The sequence below is a fragment of the Rhamphochromis sp. 'chilingali' genome, assembly GCF_963969265.1.
Source record: "Rhamphochromis sp. 'chilingali' genome assembly, chromosome: 21".
In the NCBI taxonomy this organism is placed as follows: Eukaryota; Metazoa; Chordata; class Actinopteri; order Cichliformes; family Cichlidae; genus Rhamphochromis; species Rhamphochromis sp. 'chilingali'.
In genome coordinates, this window is record NC_137949.1 from 23378127 (window position 1) to 23392295 (window position 14169).

Consider the following 14169-nt stretch of genomic DNA (forward strand, 5'->3'; position numbering starts at 1 on the left):
TGTATAAAATCCCTTTATTATTGCAACTTGGTGGAGAGAGGTATTTGGATTCAAAGGGGAATTTTCTTGAATATGATGTTTTTACTGAGAAGTATTTTTTTGAAATGCAGTAATAAAAATAATTTTCAGTGTGTTTGATGATACCACAGAAGCTGTTGTTTTATATAAATGATATAGATTGTATGGAAATTAGATTTTCCACACATACAAATTGATAAGGGGCACATTTACATCCAAGCTCTCTCCTTCACCTTAAAAAGGAAAAATCTCTTTAAAGATCAACCTGAGCTCACTCTACCTATTATCACCTAAAGAGAAAACACTTCAGTCTTAATAAAATAATAATAATAATAACACTTGTTATTAAACTTTAAAACATGTTTTGGGATTGTAATCAAACTCGGACTTTTTGGTTAACAAATCAAAATCGGTTTCCTGAGAAATAATTTTTATTTATATTAAATTTGGTGTTATAATGATGGAAAGGAAAAGAGAATTATTGTACAGCAGCTTTATTATTATGAACAAACAATTTATCAAACCACTGTTCTTAATATTCATGAATGAGATGATTAATTTTCATAAGACTTTAAAAAAATTTAAAAACCTAACATGCCTTGGACATTGCAAAAACACTATTTTGCGATTAGATCTCTGTATTTCTTTTTAATACTAACCTCCATTTTCCAGGCTTATATATTTGCAATACTTTTCCTAATATCCCTCAACACCTTTTCTTGTGGCTGATCCAGTCCACAGACACAGATTATTTGCCTTTATCTCACTTAATCTAATGATAAATCAATCAATACATAATTTAAAAAAAAAAAAAGGAGAAATACTTTATTTTAGCAAAAAAAAAAGAAAAAGAAAAAAGACATGAGCACAAACATGCATGTGTGTACAGTAGTTTGTCTTTTAAATGGAGTATACTATAATTCGAGTCTTTGTAACAGCCCTAAATAGCCTGCTGCAGTATACTTATTGAACAGATTCACAGCTCTAACAGCGCTTTATGGTAAATATGGAGAGACAACTATTAATACTCCAGTCATGAAGAAAAAAAAAAAAAACTATACACAGACACTCCAAAATACACTCATCCAGTCATAAATAATCGGGAATCATACATCTTGTCATTACGACAAGCACTCAATCATGCACGTTTTGTCAGACAAATGTCTGGAGGAGGTATTTTAATTGCCATTGTCTATATTTTTAGAAAAAGATTAAGTTTCACCCCAGTCATCTGCTGTCCACTCTGATCATAGCTGGAAGGGGTAAACTACACCTAGATTGTTGGGTTGTAAATAACAAATTTCCCAACTGAAGGGAAAAAAACAAAAACAAAAAAAACTATGCCGAGCTCAGTGTGAGAAGACTTAAGGCACTTCAAGCAGCACTTCAAACAATAAGGAAACACAATCAATAACAAGTCATTCAGTCAGTAGTGCCAAAGTTTCTTTAAGACACACACTTGTTACAAATACTGTCTCTAATTACAACTCAGAGAATACAAAATGTTTACATGTCCCTGACACGATAAGCAACAATTAACTCTTAAGACTAGTGTTTGTTACTCCAGATCTGGAGAGCGAGACTGGGTTAGATCTCAGTCGGTAAAGTCCACTTCTTTGGCCCATTTATTATTCTCTTACTTCACATGTAGTCACTGTACACGAGAGGTTGTTCCCACTGACTCAGTCTCTTCTGGTAGGCCATTAACAATGGATGCGACCCTTCTATTCTATAGCAGCTTCTGATGAAGAATTTCCCAAATCATCAACTTCCTGAAGAGAGGCATGTGGCACTGTAAAGTAAGAAGCAGATGTTATTCGTATATCGTTTGTTATCTGTTCATATGTATATTTAAATTGGACTTTCATACATGGTTTCACACCAATTCACTGATATGCTGCAATGTGCCAAGAAAGGCAGGGATTTCAGAATACACACCTGTTTAAAGGTAAGGGGCTGTCCTCTTGCGATATAGTCAGCATATTTACAGGCAAAAACACCGCAGTCGCTTCCATTTTTCTGCTGGGGAATCTCCTACATGCATAATACAGAGTCATTAATTTCACTGTGAGGAATAACACATTTGAAGTGTTACTTCATTCATCACAGACTTACACTAGCTTTCAAGCTTCCAACAGTCCATTTGGTGCAGTCGAGCTCTCTACCCTTTTTTGCTTTGTGCTCCTCTATAAGGTAGAGTCTGAAAAATCAGCACAATTACATCATTTATAATGCTTCAGTAAAAACAAATCTATAGTGAAAACATGTCTAACGTAGCCAGTAAAATGGAGCTTAAGAGAAAATTGACGACTCACAGTAAAAGACTCGAGATGTCATCGTGTCTCCGGCCCATCGAGTCATAAGACTTCACTGTCTTTGACCGAAAATCTATCACCTGCAAAGAAAAAGGTGAGCGATTAAAATGTGCACTTCTGCTTCTCTGGAATAAAAACAGTGCAAACATTTGATTTGTGACAATGACTGGCAAAAATACTGATCACAGTTTAGATGTACAGAGTGAGCCTTTGCAATATTACAGGTATTTTTAGGCAGAGCAAGTCAAAAACTGGTAGATCCAAAGTGACTCACAGCCAATGCCCAGTGGACGCCTAGATGCAGAGGGACCAGAATGAGGTCAAACGTGAAGAGGTCGACAGCTTTGGTCCAGCGCTTCACAGCAGCGTGTCCTCCAGCCTGCCCGCCTCCTCCACCCCTCAGCTTTGGGAAGAAGAAGGTGCTGAAGGAGTAGACTTTTAATCGCCCTGCTTCACCAGAGCTTCGCTCCATAATCAGGGAAAGGTAGAAGTTCATCACCTTGGTGGAGAACACAAAAATTGTAATATAAAACATGCCATACATAAACACTCATTAAAGACACACATTGAATAATCTGAGTCTACAGCTTTTTTTTAACAAAACATTTACAACAAAATAACATAAATTAGTATTTATACATGCAATTAATTAATAATATGCATACTGGTTGGTTTAACACTCTTTGGCATTAAGGTGATGTTCTTTCTCCTACCCTGTGTACAATTTATTTAGCTCTTAGAATTAAGGAATCCAATTTATATGGGTGATTTCGCCCTGGGCATTTGATTGTATGCAGATGATATTACCATACTGGTTGAGTCTGAAGATAATTTGTAAGACATTAAATGTATTAAACAGCTAGTGCTATAGATGATGGTCAGCTACAAACATAATTAAATAAGTAAGAATTTTAATTTTAGGGAAAAAAGGCACACTAAGAAGCAAGAAACCTCTGGCCTGTAACACTGGATCAGACACAAATATCTTGATGCATTTACGAACTATGAAGCTGCTAGATTTAGCTGACATGTTGGGTTTTTCTTAGGACACAAATGCATGATGCATGTGATAACTCTATATTAAATTATGCTGCAAAAAACAGGGATTTAAAGAATGCTGTGGAGCTCTTTGGTGTTTTTGAGGAAGCTGAACCACTACAGTATCTCTACAATGACATTTTAGTAGCAATGTGAATCAAATTTGAAGAAAGATAAACATATAAGACAAATACTTAAGATATTTTGTTAACGCCAAAATTGTGAAGATGTATTCAAATTATGCCAAACATCACTGTTGAACTCTAGGATGGCAAGAGGCTATGGGGATTATGAGAGGTTGAGAATGAATTACACCTTCTTTTGTACTGCCCCTATGATTAATAAAGAATATCTAGTTAGTCCACTGGCTCAGCTCCTTTGTCACTGGTGCCTTATAAGGCTGCCTGGCCTGGGCGTGATAAATAAAATTATGCGTCACACAATAAAAATCAAGCACTCACATTAACTAACAACAATTATCTAACAATTATGAAAACAAGAAAATCAAGGTAAATACAGACATGATTGTTTCCTCCATTGTTTTTGTGCAAAACTTGCTCTTGTCCTGTTTTTGACTTTTTGTGCTGTGTACTTTTTTGTGAAGTTTTCAAGAGCTTTTAGATTAAATAACTGTCTAAAATAACCATGAAATTTATTCTATTTAAAAACCTTTCCAGCATTTCTACTTTCTCACCTCATCGTTGAGCCAGCTGCCTTCTTGTAGTGTACCCAGGTCTCGCTGTGTGATGCGAAGTTTGAAAGCTGCACTCAGGACACGGTTGGGATCACTTTGAGCCAAAGCTCCACTCACCTCTGCTGCCATTTCCTACACACACACAGACAATATACACATTAAAAATAAATAAATAAATAATCTCAGCATAAAAAGTCCACATTAAACACAGACTCTTACCTTGGTCAGTCTGGGTATGTCTTCCTCACTGTGCCTTGTATGTGCAGAATGTGTGTCAGGCAGACCGACAGCAGGAGCGTCTCTGTCCACGAGGTTGAGGCGAGTAGCTACCTCTGTAGAAAGATCCAAATCTGCTGGATGTTTCTGCTGCAACACAGGTCAAGATTATGGACAGGACAGACTCATATCCATGCTGTGGCATGTCAGAGAAGAGGAGGAGTGACTACCTTTATATATCCAACAGGCTGTGGGTCCTCAAAGGGTCCACTAATTGGCTTACTAAAGGTGAAACTCCCCCTGCTGAAGACGAGTCGCATAAAAGAAGTTAAAGCAATCATTCCTCGTTATGCATGACGCAGTCGTTTAAATAAAAATAGCACCGCACCAACCTGTCGTTAGCCGCAGATGCATTTCTCCATGTAAATAGACTTGCAGCAGCTGTGAAATAAACCATAAACCATGAACAGAAGAGTCACTGCAACATGTTTACTGATCAATATGTATACATGCATTTAAACCTACTTTGGGTGAAGTGACTGTGTGATATGAAAGGCTTTATTTATTCTAATAAAATATTACAAATAAACCAGAGATCAAACAGTCATGATTTAATCAACACACCATCCCCCCCAACTAAGTATCTGGACAATTCTGTGATTGTTAAAGTTGTTTTTTCAAGTAAAAACCACTTGTAACCTTACAAAAGAATTATATTCATTAATTGATATTTGATCATGTGTTATTGACAAAATTATTTATAGATTACAAAAAAGGGTGAAGTTAAACTAATAACAATCTGCAATTAGTTGTAATCGTCAACAATGAATAAAAACAAATCAGCTTTGTCTGTAATGGATAGCCGAGTGCCCCACCTATCTGTCCCGTCTTCCTGTGTACTGATTCAAAAGTTTTTACTGAAGCAGCAGTTTTGTGATCAACCTGTGACAACGGATCTCTGAGGATAAATACAAAATAAGCCACTTATTAGCTCATGGCCAATGGAAATATTAAAATGAAAAGAAAAAAAAACACATAAAAATCAAAGCTAATACTAACTCTTGTGGTTTTGATTGGTTAAAAGGTAGTGGCTGGCTTTTGCTGTATTTCTCTGTCACCATCTCCAGCAGCCGCCTGTAGTGCTCCTTATTATTCTGCTTTATGGCCTGAAGACACCAAAAATATCAGAAATGAACGTGCAGAGGTTCATACTTTTAAAGTTTGATTATTGGCACTGTGAGGTGGGGAAAAGTGGAATTTAAGTATATTTTCATATATACAAATAACTGACTAATTTACCTCTTCCACAGTAAGACTGGGCTTGTAGCAGCGGTTGTGTCCAAAGCCATTGCATGTTGGGTCAGGATAAGCATTTCCCACCCTGAGCACAGGCCTTGAGGACAGCAGCTGGAGGGATCCTCTCCTCTCCCTGTCCTTTGCTCTGTCTGGAAGCCCTACAGGGAGCGTTGTCCCACTGGATTAAAATAAAAAGAGGGAGGTAGATTAGCATGGGACCCGTTTTCAATAGGTGGTAACATAAAAGAAAAAGAACAGCCTGAAGACTGCAAGCACAAAGGCTAAAAAAAAGGTACTGGATGACTTGTACTTTACATAAATCTCCAGTACTGAATCACTTGCCTGTATTTCCTCATTAAAGGAGGTAAAGAGCTCTGAAAAGGATTCTTTCCCTGACTCTCATTACCTCCAGCTACTGGTTTATCTTTGAAGAAAGAACATCAAAACAAATGACATTGGGTATAAGGATGAGATCATTCTGCACTGACAAGCTTGGTTGAAACACAGTGACGTGAGTATAATCATGAATTGTGCACTAAAAGGTCCATCTTCGCTTACCCATTCTCCATTCAGTACTGTTCAGCCATGAGGTGTGGAGCTCATCTATGCCCATTAGAGCGACAGGCTGGATCAACAGAGGAAATTCAATGGAATTACAGAGAGTTACACGGATAAATAAAGTTAGCTATGAAACTGTATGTATCCACATGGATAAAGCAGCACATGTAGTATGCATCACATCTCACAAAGAGACTCCCAAAAGACTTAAAGTGTTGTTTTGCCTAAATTAGCCATAATCGCTCCTCCATAAAGGTCCGAATCACTTGATGAGTTTGTTAACTTGTAGCTTTTCCCTGTGATTTGGTTTGTTTTCACATAGAAAATCTGAGTGAGCTCCAAGTGAACCAATATGCGTGACTACAAACCATGTGAGAATGTTCTGTCCTATTGGCCAGATGTGTCTGGGGTGGGAGCAACAAAAGTAAATACAGGAAGAAGGGCCTGTGTTCTGGATTATTTGACAACATGGAGACTTGACATTCATTTCACAGCTAGTTGCTAGCCTGTACAGACCCTCTGCACATCTATAGTACCTTGCTGCATCCCAGAATGCAAGGCTTATGGGACATTTTTTTTGTCTGTAAAGGTTCTCAGACATCCAGGTCATCGTACTTCAAGGAGCTTGGAAAGAAGAGCCACCTCCATGGGACAGGACTCGGCTGTCTATCTACTGTACATCTAAAAGAAAAAGGTCACTCTTTCGAGGATGACAATGTTCACATTTTGGACAGAGAAGACAGATGGTTTGAAAGAGGAGTGAAAGAAGCCATTTACGTCCACTGTGAACGACCACCTTTGAACAGAGGCGGTTGCTTACGGCACCAACTGTCTGCCATCTATAATCCAGTTCTGAGATCCCTTCCCAGACGCCTTAACGCCTACTCACATCCTGGGCCATCTAACCTCAGGAAATCACATGACAGGGTGGGGTTAGGTTAGGTTTCACAATGACCTCACCCGAAACCTTGGCTGATTGTGACCTACACCCATCTTAACACCTTGAGTCGTCTGACTAGGTAGAGGATCATTGTCCCTCTTGGGGGACACTCCCACGGGGCTTACATCTGGGACTCTCCACCCTTTGACCCTAGAACTGAAGAAGCTTTTCGGATGAGAGGTGAAACATCTTGAAGCAACTTAAAGAAGTGTAGACGCTGTTCTTTCCAAGCTCCTTAGAGTAGCTGTGAAAACGCCCTAAGAAGTGGTGTGTGTCTACCTATCATTACACCTCAGCTTAGAACTCCCAGTCATTACAGTACTTGTCTATTCGATGAACTCTGATACACTGTAGCAAACAATACCAAATGTATGCGTCTGAAGCACAGACGGGGCACTCACCTGTGTTTCTTCATGAGATCTGGGCTTCTCACACCTCGTCAGTGATTTCCGCAGTCTGAGTAAACCTGCTACCCGAGCCACAGTCTTCTTCATGAAGCTGATGACGACATCTGAAAGACAGGACACCACAAATCACGATCACCGAATTCCACGTCAGGAAGCAAAAAATATTAAGCAGTTTTATATTCTAACAAACCTCTTTTGCGTCTTTTCACTTCGACTTGCTCACTCTGGCAAACACTCTCTGCAACATGCACGCTGTAATAACAGAAAATGGTTCGAAATGAGTGGTTTTCAAAAATACATAATCTTGCAAAGAGATTTTAAAAAAATAAATAAATAAATCTCACGCTACCAGCTGTGGCAACCTTTTGTGAATAAAAGCGCAGAGGAAATGTAGCTATTAATTATGAGGGGATTTCTTTTTGTGTTCTTCTTGAATTCTAACGAGGGTTTAACATCCATTAACCTGGAGGTAATTTGGCAATAGTTCCAAAGGCCATCGCAGATTTGGACAGCCCAAAGTGACGAGTTCAAACATCAATATATTTGCACAAAACCCAAAGATATGCACTTTCTATGAGATAAAGACACAATTTGCATCAACAAATGTTTGAGAAACTGAAACAAGGGTTTTGAATTTATTCATTAGCACTTTTATTTATATACCAGTGACCATACATATTAGCAATGATGCATTCATATAAAATGCAACCAATGCTATGTACACAGGAATTCTAGCTACAGCTAATTTGCAGGCATTGGCCCCAGTTAGGTTTTTAAGCCACAACCTGTCAGTACAATCATAAAAAAAACATAATGAAGAAAACAGCAAGAAAAGACCCATTTCTTGAGACAGACCTTTAACTGTAAAAGAGGACTGTATAAATCTTGTTCTGCATACTGGTAGCTTGGAGTGATCACTAACTACTCCCACTGTGGGAGGTGCTTTGCTGCTAAATTTTAAAATACTTTGACTAAATTACGCATTTACGTCCATTCACAAATTACAAAAATACATTTCAAGAAAAAAAATGTATCAAATTCTCAGAGTTTAACATATACTTTTTTCTACCAACAAAATTTACAATGATGCCACTGTATTTGTTTCTTTTCCAGTCTTTCTAGAGCTTGTTTGTGTACTGATAGTATATACAAACTGCTGACTGTGCTGCCTGAACCCAAACAAAACCATGCAGATATCATTGGGCGACCTTTACCAGCAGGCTTACAAAATCAGTTAAAATTACTCTCAAGTCTGCCGTGCTGTGCTACAGTAGCAAGCTACTGGATTTAAATAGGATTTTAAACAAAAATAAGTTAATATTGGAACGGTCATAATAGTTTGTTTTAGACTACTTCCGCTTTCGCTATGAGTGTACTTGATATTAAATGTGATGTGGGTGTCCACTGACACCGTTATAAACATACTGTCAGCAAACTTCAGTAAAATAGTTTTTTAAAATTCACCTGCTGTGAATAAACAAATTCCATCTAAAGTTAACTCAAAACTTAATGTTAGCTAGCTGGAAGGGTGAATGACTGCCCTCAACAATCCAAACAAATGATTAAATGGCCAACGAAGTGTGAACTATTTAGGACTGAAAAAAATATAGACCATTTTCAATCACCGACCTCTGGTAGTTCCGTTTAGCGGGTCTGCAGTGACTCTCCTGCCGCCAAGCTGCTGTTTTTACGCCTGGTCGCGTGGGTACCTCTGCGCTAACGCTACCTTTCCCAGGCCACTCCGTGGGGTTTTGCCCCGTAATGGGCTCAAACAGCGACGAGAATCCGCCAAGTATCCATCCATACATCCCAGACAAATACGAGAAAATTGTAACGACGTTTTCAATGCGGTCCAGGACTATTTCTCCACAGGCAAGATGTCAAACCGCAATCTACGACACACCGCCCACCATTAGCTTAGCTTAGCATTAGCGTCGCTGTGCTGAAACGCCAACAACGTCCGTCATTCCGTGTTGACGTTCTGCGAAGGGCAAACGTTTTACACACCAAAACAAAACGAGTGGGCGGTGTTCTAAAGTGTAAAGTCTAAAGACGACAGATAAAATACTAAACATAAAGCATCGTGGCGGAGATAATAAACAAACGAACCCCTGATCACGGAGTGGTATCTTTGGCAGCTTTCTCATTAGGAGAGCAAGTGGGAGAAGTTAGAGCATGGATTTCTTTAGATTTATTTAAAGATTGGTTTCATTTAATCTAAATCACAATTTCAGCGTTATTTACTTCTTACAAAGCTGACAGCAAACCTCTAGCATAGGTCCATTCTTTGTTACATAATACTAAATCAGCATACGAAAAAAAAAAAAAAAAAAAAAAAAAAATCCCAAATACCTCAGTATTCTAACCTCTCTCAAATGTGGCTGTCATTAATAGTTGATTTAGTGGCTGATGTTTCTGTTACTAATGTAATAATGTGTATTTAAAAATCCCTATTTTTGTAGAAAATGTAAAGAGACCAAAAATAAAACTACCCAATTAGAAGTTCCTTACTGACTGGATTTACCTTTGTACAGCTTTAGTATACCAAAATGCTCACTGCTTTACTCTGTGCACTAAAAACTTCCTGTTTTAAATCAACTCTTTATTAAGCCTAACAGTGGACTACAAACAGAACTAAAACACCCCGCCATTGTTCAATATTTATCAGGATACCTGTGTTTTGAGATTTTGCAAGAAACACTCCATCTGGTTCATAGTCACACTTTATTTACTTTATGATAAAAACAACATGGACGTGGTTTACATTTTATAATGGTGCACAAGTTTAGCACAGATCTTAGACTTAGAGTATAAAACTAGTGCATTTAGTAACACGTGTGGAGAACATTAACACCATTTACAGAGCACAAAAAAAGCAAACAGTGTTTGAGAAACAGTGTATAAAGAGTGACTTTCAAAATATTGGCAGTACACAGGATAGAAAAATTACCCTCCAAAAATAATTAAAAAATAATTTAGTATAAAAGTCAGGAAACTTATAATTTCTATACATTTCTACAAGATGTAAGGCATGAGCAGTTTTGAAACAATATGCAGGCAGATTCAGTCTTTAGATTTCAGGCTACTTTGGATCAGGCAGGAGACCAGATGAACCTACAGAAAGGGGAGAAGAAGAAAAATTAGATGCAGCAACAAAACTGGCACCTTACATAAACAGGAACCAAGCTAAAGTTTAAAATGGTCTTGACTAGAAGTTCCTTTCAGTAAACGTAGTAGTTATTTAGTAGTTTTCCAACTAGTTAATAAACAAAATACTTGACTTTTAAAATTATGACAATGTACTGAAAAATAGCACTGACATAATTCTTGTTAGAGAACTGCATCTCTAGCTCTAAGACTAAAAGCAGTAAGGCACAGGAGCATTGATGGCGAAAGTTATGAGATAAGTAGATGAGCATGTGCCACTATTCCCTCAAAATTTCAGAGTGCACCTCAAAACACTTCAACATTTACACAAACAAAGTTAAATAAAACAAGACATAAAAACAAATGTAGCTGAAATGGAATAAACTATTCCACTCAGTGACTTCATGCTCTGCAGGGTTTTGCATCCACGTTATGCATCTACTGCACCAGCTTAACCTCTTTTCTTCACACATACAGAGCCACCTGGGCTTCAGACATTGTACTCGATGTAACTATGTACCTCCTTTGTTCTACTTTTCCAGATGCATTCAACTCGTTCACCGTGTTGACAGGAAGCTCTGCCATGTGCTCAGCCACGGTTTAAATCTTGAATCATCACTTATTATGGCATCATCATGCCTCAGTATCACATTTCTGACAGCTTAGCTTCTCACTGCATTGACAGCCAGATCTCACAGCACACCACATGACATGTCTCTCAAAAATTATTATTTAATACGTTTGAATTCAATTTTATAGAACAACCCTGCAGGACATGTACATTTTCAGACCAAAGTTATCCCCTGTAATAGACTGTGCTCGGTGACTAGTGACAAGTCAGTCCCTGAGCACTGTGCTACTTTGTCCTTCAGTGGAGTGAGTGTGTTACACTCACACTCACCTGGCCCATATAGGTAAAGGGGCGACAAGCAGCTCAGGTACAGCCAAGTCCCGTTCTCTTGCAGCCAGTGCTGCCGATAACCAATCATATCAGGGGAACAGGGTGACTGTAGTTTCCTTTCCTCTTTGGGGGGTGGGGATAAATGAGTCTTGTTTACTAGGTTGGAAGATGATAGAGCACAGGTTTTGTGGGATGTGGAAACAATTTTATTTCATTTTTTTTAAACCAGTATGGTCCCGGGGGGGGGGGGGGGGGGGGGGGGGGGGGAGAAAAAAAAAATATATATATATATATATATATATATATATATATATATATATATATATCTGAATGGTTAACTGACTTGCACCAGACTAATGGCTATAAAAATGCATAGGAAACATCTCCCAGAAACAGGGTGATTTATTTAGGAGACATGCATGAAGCACCAGGATCAGCTCACACAACATTTATCTTTTTAGAGGGTTGCTAAGTCACACAGTCAGATTCACAAATTCTTTCAATGGCAGACAAAGCAGACTAGAATGCTCATGCCTGCAATACATTTTAACAGAATTTTCAGGTACCTGGGAGTTTCTTCAACAGCACAAAGTGCATTTATATATGCAAAAAGCCCAACATGGTCTCCTTTATGTAGGGAACCAGCAAGCTTTTGCTTCCCAGGCAAAAGCTCCCCGGCATAACTCCTTCAGGGTTATGTCGGGGAAGGGCATCTGGCATAAAACCTTGCCAAATCAAACATGTGGAGCAACCTGCTGTGGTGACCAGGGAGCAGCTGAAAGTCATTTTAAAGAGCCCGATACAATTTAGTCACTTGTCAGTAAAGCCGTCTCGTGGCTGGTTGGTTAATTTGGTTTAGGGCACTTCCAAGAGAGATGATTGTGTGACTCTTTCCTCCCTTTTCCATGTTTACAAGTATTATCTTGTGTTCTTTAGAGTGTACTGAAAGTACACTTGGGCCATTCCTAGGCTACTATTGTGTAGTCTGATGCTGGTACAAGTGCTATATCCCAGTGCCCTGAAACATCTTCCAGTTTGATATTCAAATAAATTAAGTGTTCAGAACCCCTTAAATTGTGCTCAATAAGGCAAACCCAATGCTGTCAGTGTTGAGCTGTTTGAAGACCATCACCACAGTGTTTTCTCTCAAGCCTGTGCACTGCTCAATCTGTCATGGTTTGCTATGGCCAAGCAGACATACAGCAACAGTGTTCCCACCTGTAAACCAATGAACTTATCATTAGGGATACACCCTGTGTTCGCAGTGAATACCTTATAACCCCCCCCCCCCCCCTCTCCCCTCTTTCGTATTCTAAATGCTACTCACCTTGCTTGGCTCCCACCAACCGCTGCTGGACTTTCTCTAGATGACGGATATATTCTGTCAGGGATTGTTCTGGATCCTGAGCTGTTCCACCTGATTGTACAGAGGCCAAAGGGGTACTGGAGTGTGACCTGAAGAGTGTAGAAAGCGTATTTAAGAAGACGAAAAAAAACCTAAAAACTAATTGAATCATATCAGTTTCTAATAAAATCTGCTAAGCGAGGCCAAACCTGTGGCGCAGCCTGAAGGGCGATTTGCTGGGTGGGACGAGCGCTGACAGAGTGTCTATGTAGATGGCGCTGCTGTCTCGGATCTGCGTCGGGTCAGAATTTGATCTTGGCTGCTGCTGCCTTAAAACTTCAGCTTTAGGCCCTGCCAGGAACAATAAAATTAAATTACCTATGCACTCATACTCACTTGGATAATACACGCAAGTCTAAACTATGTAGACAGAGCTGACCTGGAGCATGCCCATTGACAACCCCAGTTGATAATCTTCGGATTGCTTTCTGCCATTTCCTCGTCAGGAACCTCATTCTGAAAAAGTGCATGGAATTAACTAATAATCTCTGCCTTCTAGGGAATACAACTAATATGTATATGATGATACATTTCTTACCTTGAGACCGCAATTATGACTTGCACTGCAGCCCTAAATCGTCCGAGGGGTCTACGCTTGGAGGAGACTGGGGGTGAGGGTCGAGCTCCCATGTGAGCGATAAGACACAGCGTGGCTTGTTCACACTCCTGGAATCCTCCTATCAGCAGCAGCAAGTAACGCTTCTGGTACACCAGAGCTTTCCTGAAGCTCTCAGCTCGCAGGTAGCGCTCATAGTAACGCTGAAGCTGCAAATCAAGCAAACGCTGTCAACATTTCATCCCTATACAACCAACAGCGTACAGCGAAGCCAGAAATGGCAATTAGGTCCTTTGGAGTCAATATCTGTTCTTGAAAAGCTGTTGCAAAAATTTATCCTGATGTGCTGCCTACTGACCTTGCTCTGGCTGGATATGTCGTAGACAGGCCTATTTTCGGTTTCCGCGGTGACCTTGGCGAGCTCATTCTCTGTGCGGCGCAGTTGTCGCTCCAGGCAGGTGAGTTTGTGTTTGAGAGTGGCCCTCTCCTGGCTCAGTGATGTCACACGCTCTGTCAACTCAGAGTTCTCCTTCAGTAACGTCTCCAACAGGTTGGAAGACGACTTGGACGGCGTCTAAGGTGAGAAAAAGTTCATTTAGCAATGATTACATGTGCTAAAATGTAATCCTAATGAAAAACTTTGTCACAATAGTTTGGATTCCTCATAGGGATTAAAGC

At 39.3% G+C, this 14169-nt stretch overlaps 2 protein-coding genes across 6 annotated transcripts in view; both read right to left on the minus strand.

The window, feature by feature from the left end:
• Positions 1-477: 477 nt before the first annotated feature.
• On the minus strand, positions 478-9475 carry senp2 (SUMO specific peptidase 2). Of its 2 annotated transcripts, none has more exons than XM_080870464.1 (17): positions 9112-9475; positions 7673-7734; positions 7477-7586; positions 6136-6202; positions 5920-6001; positions 5581-5755; positions 5341-5447; positions 5157-5239; positions 4674-4722; positions 4512-4584; positions 4285-4428; positions 4066-4197; positions 2608-2832; positions 2334-2413; positions 2134-2218; positions 1957-2052; positions 478-1810 (listed from the first exon to the last, which is right to left on the minus strand). In XM_080870464.1, the coding sequence occupies exons 1-17, from the start codon at positions 9288-9290 to the stop codon at positions 1748-1750; spliced, it is 1812 nt and encodes a 603-aa protein (XP_080726590.1). In that variant the 5' UTR covers positions 9291-9475; the 3' UTR covers positions 478-1747. The 2 variants fall into 2 exon arrangements, with proteins under 2 accessions (XP_080726590.1, XP_080726589.1); XM_080870463.1 differs by having other exon boundaries at positions 481-1810; positions 4285-4431.
• Positions 9476-10189: 714 nt separating this feature from the next.
• The window catches only part of pcnt (pericentrin), a 33949-nt gene continuing 29969 nt past the window's right edge, over positions 10190-14169 (minus strand). For all 4 annotated transcript variants that reach the window (XM_080870877.1, XM_080870875.1, XM_080870876.1 and 1 more), the window contains 6 exons: positions 13850-14065; positions 13474-13700; positions 13315-13391; positions 13085-13226; positions 12858-12985; positions 10190-10596 (listed from right to left, as the gene is read on the minus strand). In XM_080870877.1, coding sequence (XP_080727003.1) covers positions 10565-10596; positions 12858-12985; positions 13085-13226; positions 13315-13391; positions 13474-13700; positions 13850-14065 — 822 coding nt within the window. In that variant the 3' untranslated portion in view covers positions 10190-10564. The remainder of the gene's footprint in view (positions 10597-12857; positions 12986-13084; positions 13227-13314; positions 13392-13473; positions 13701-13849; positions 14066-14169) is intronic.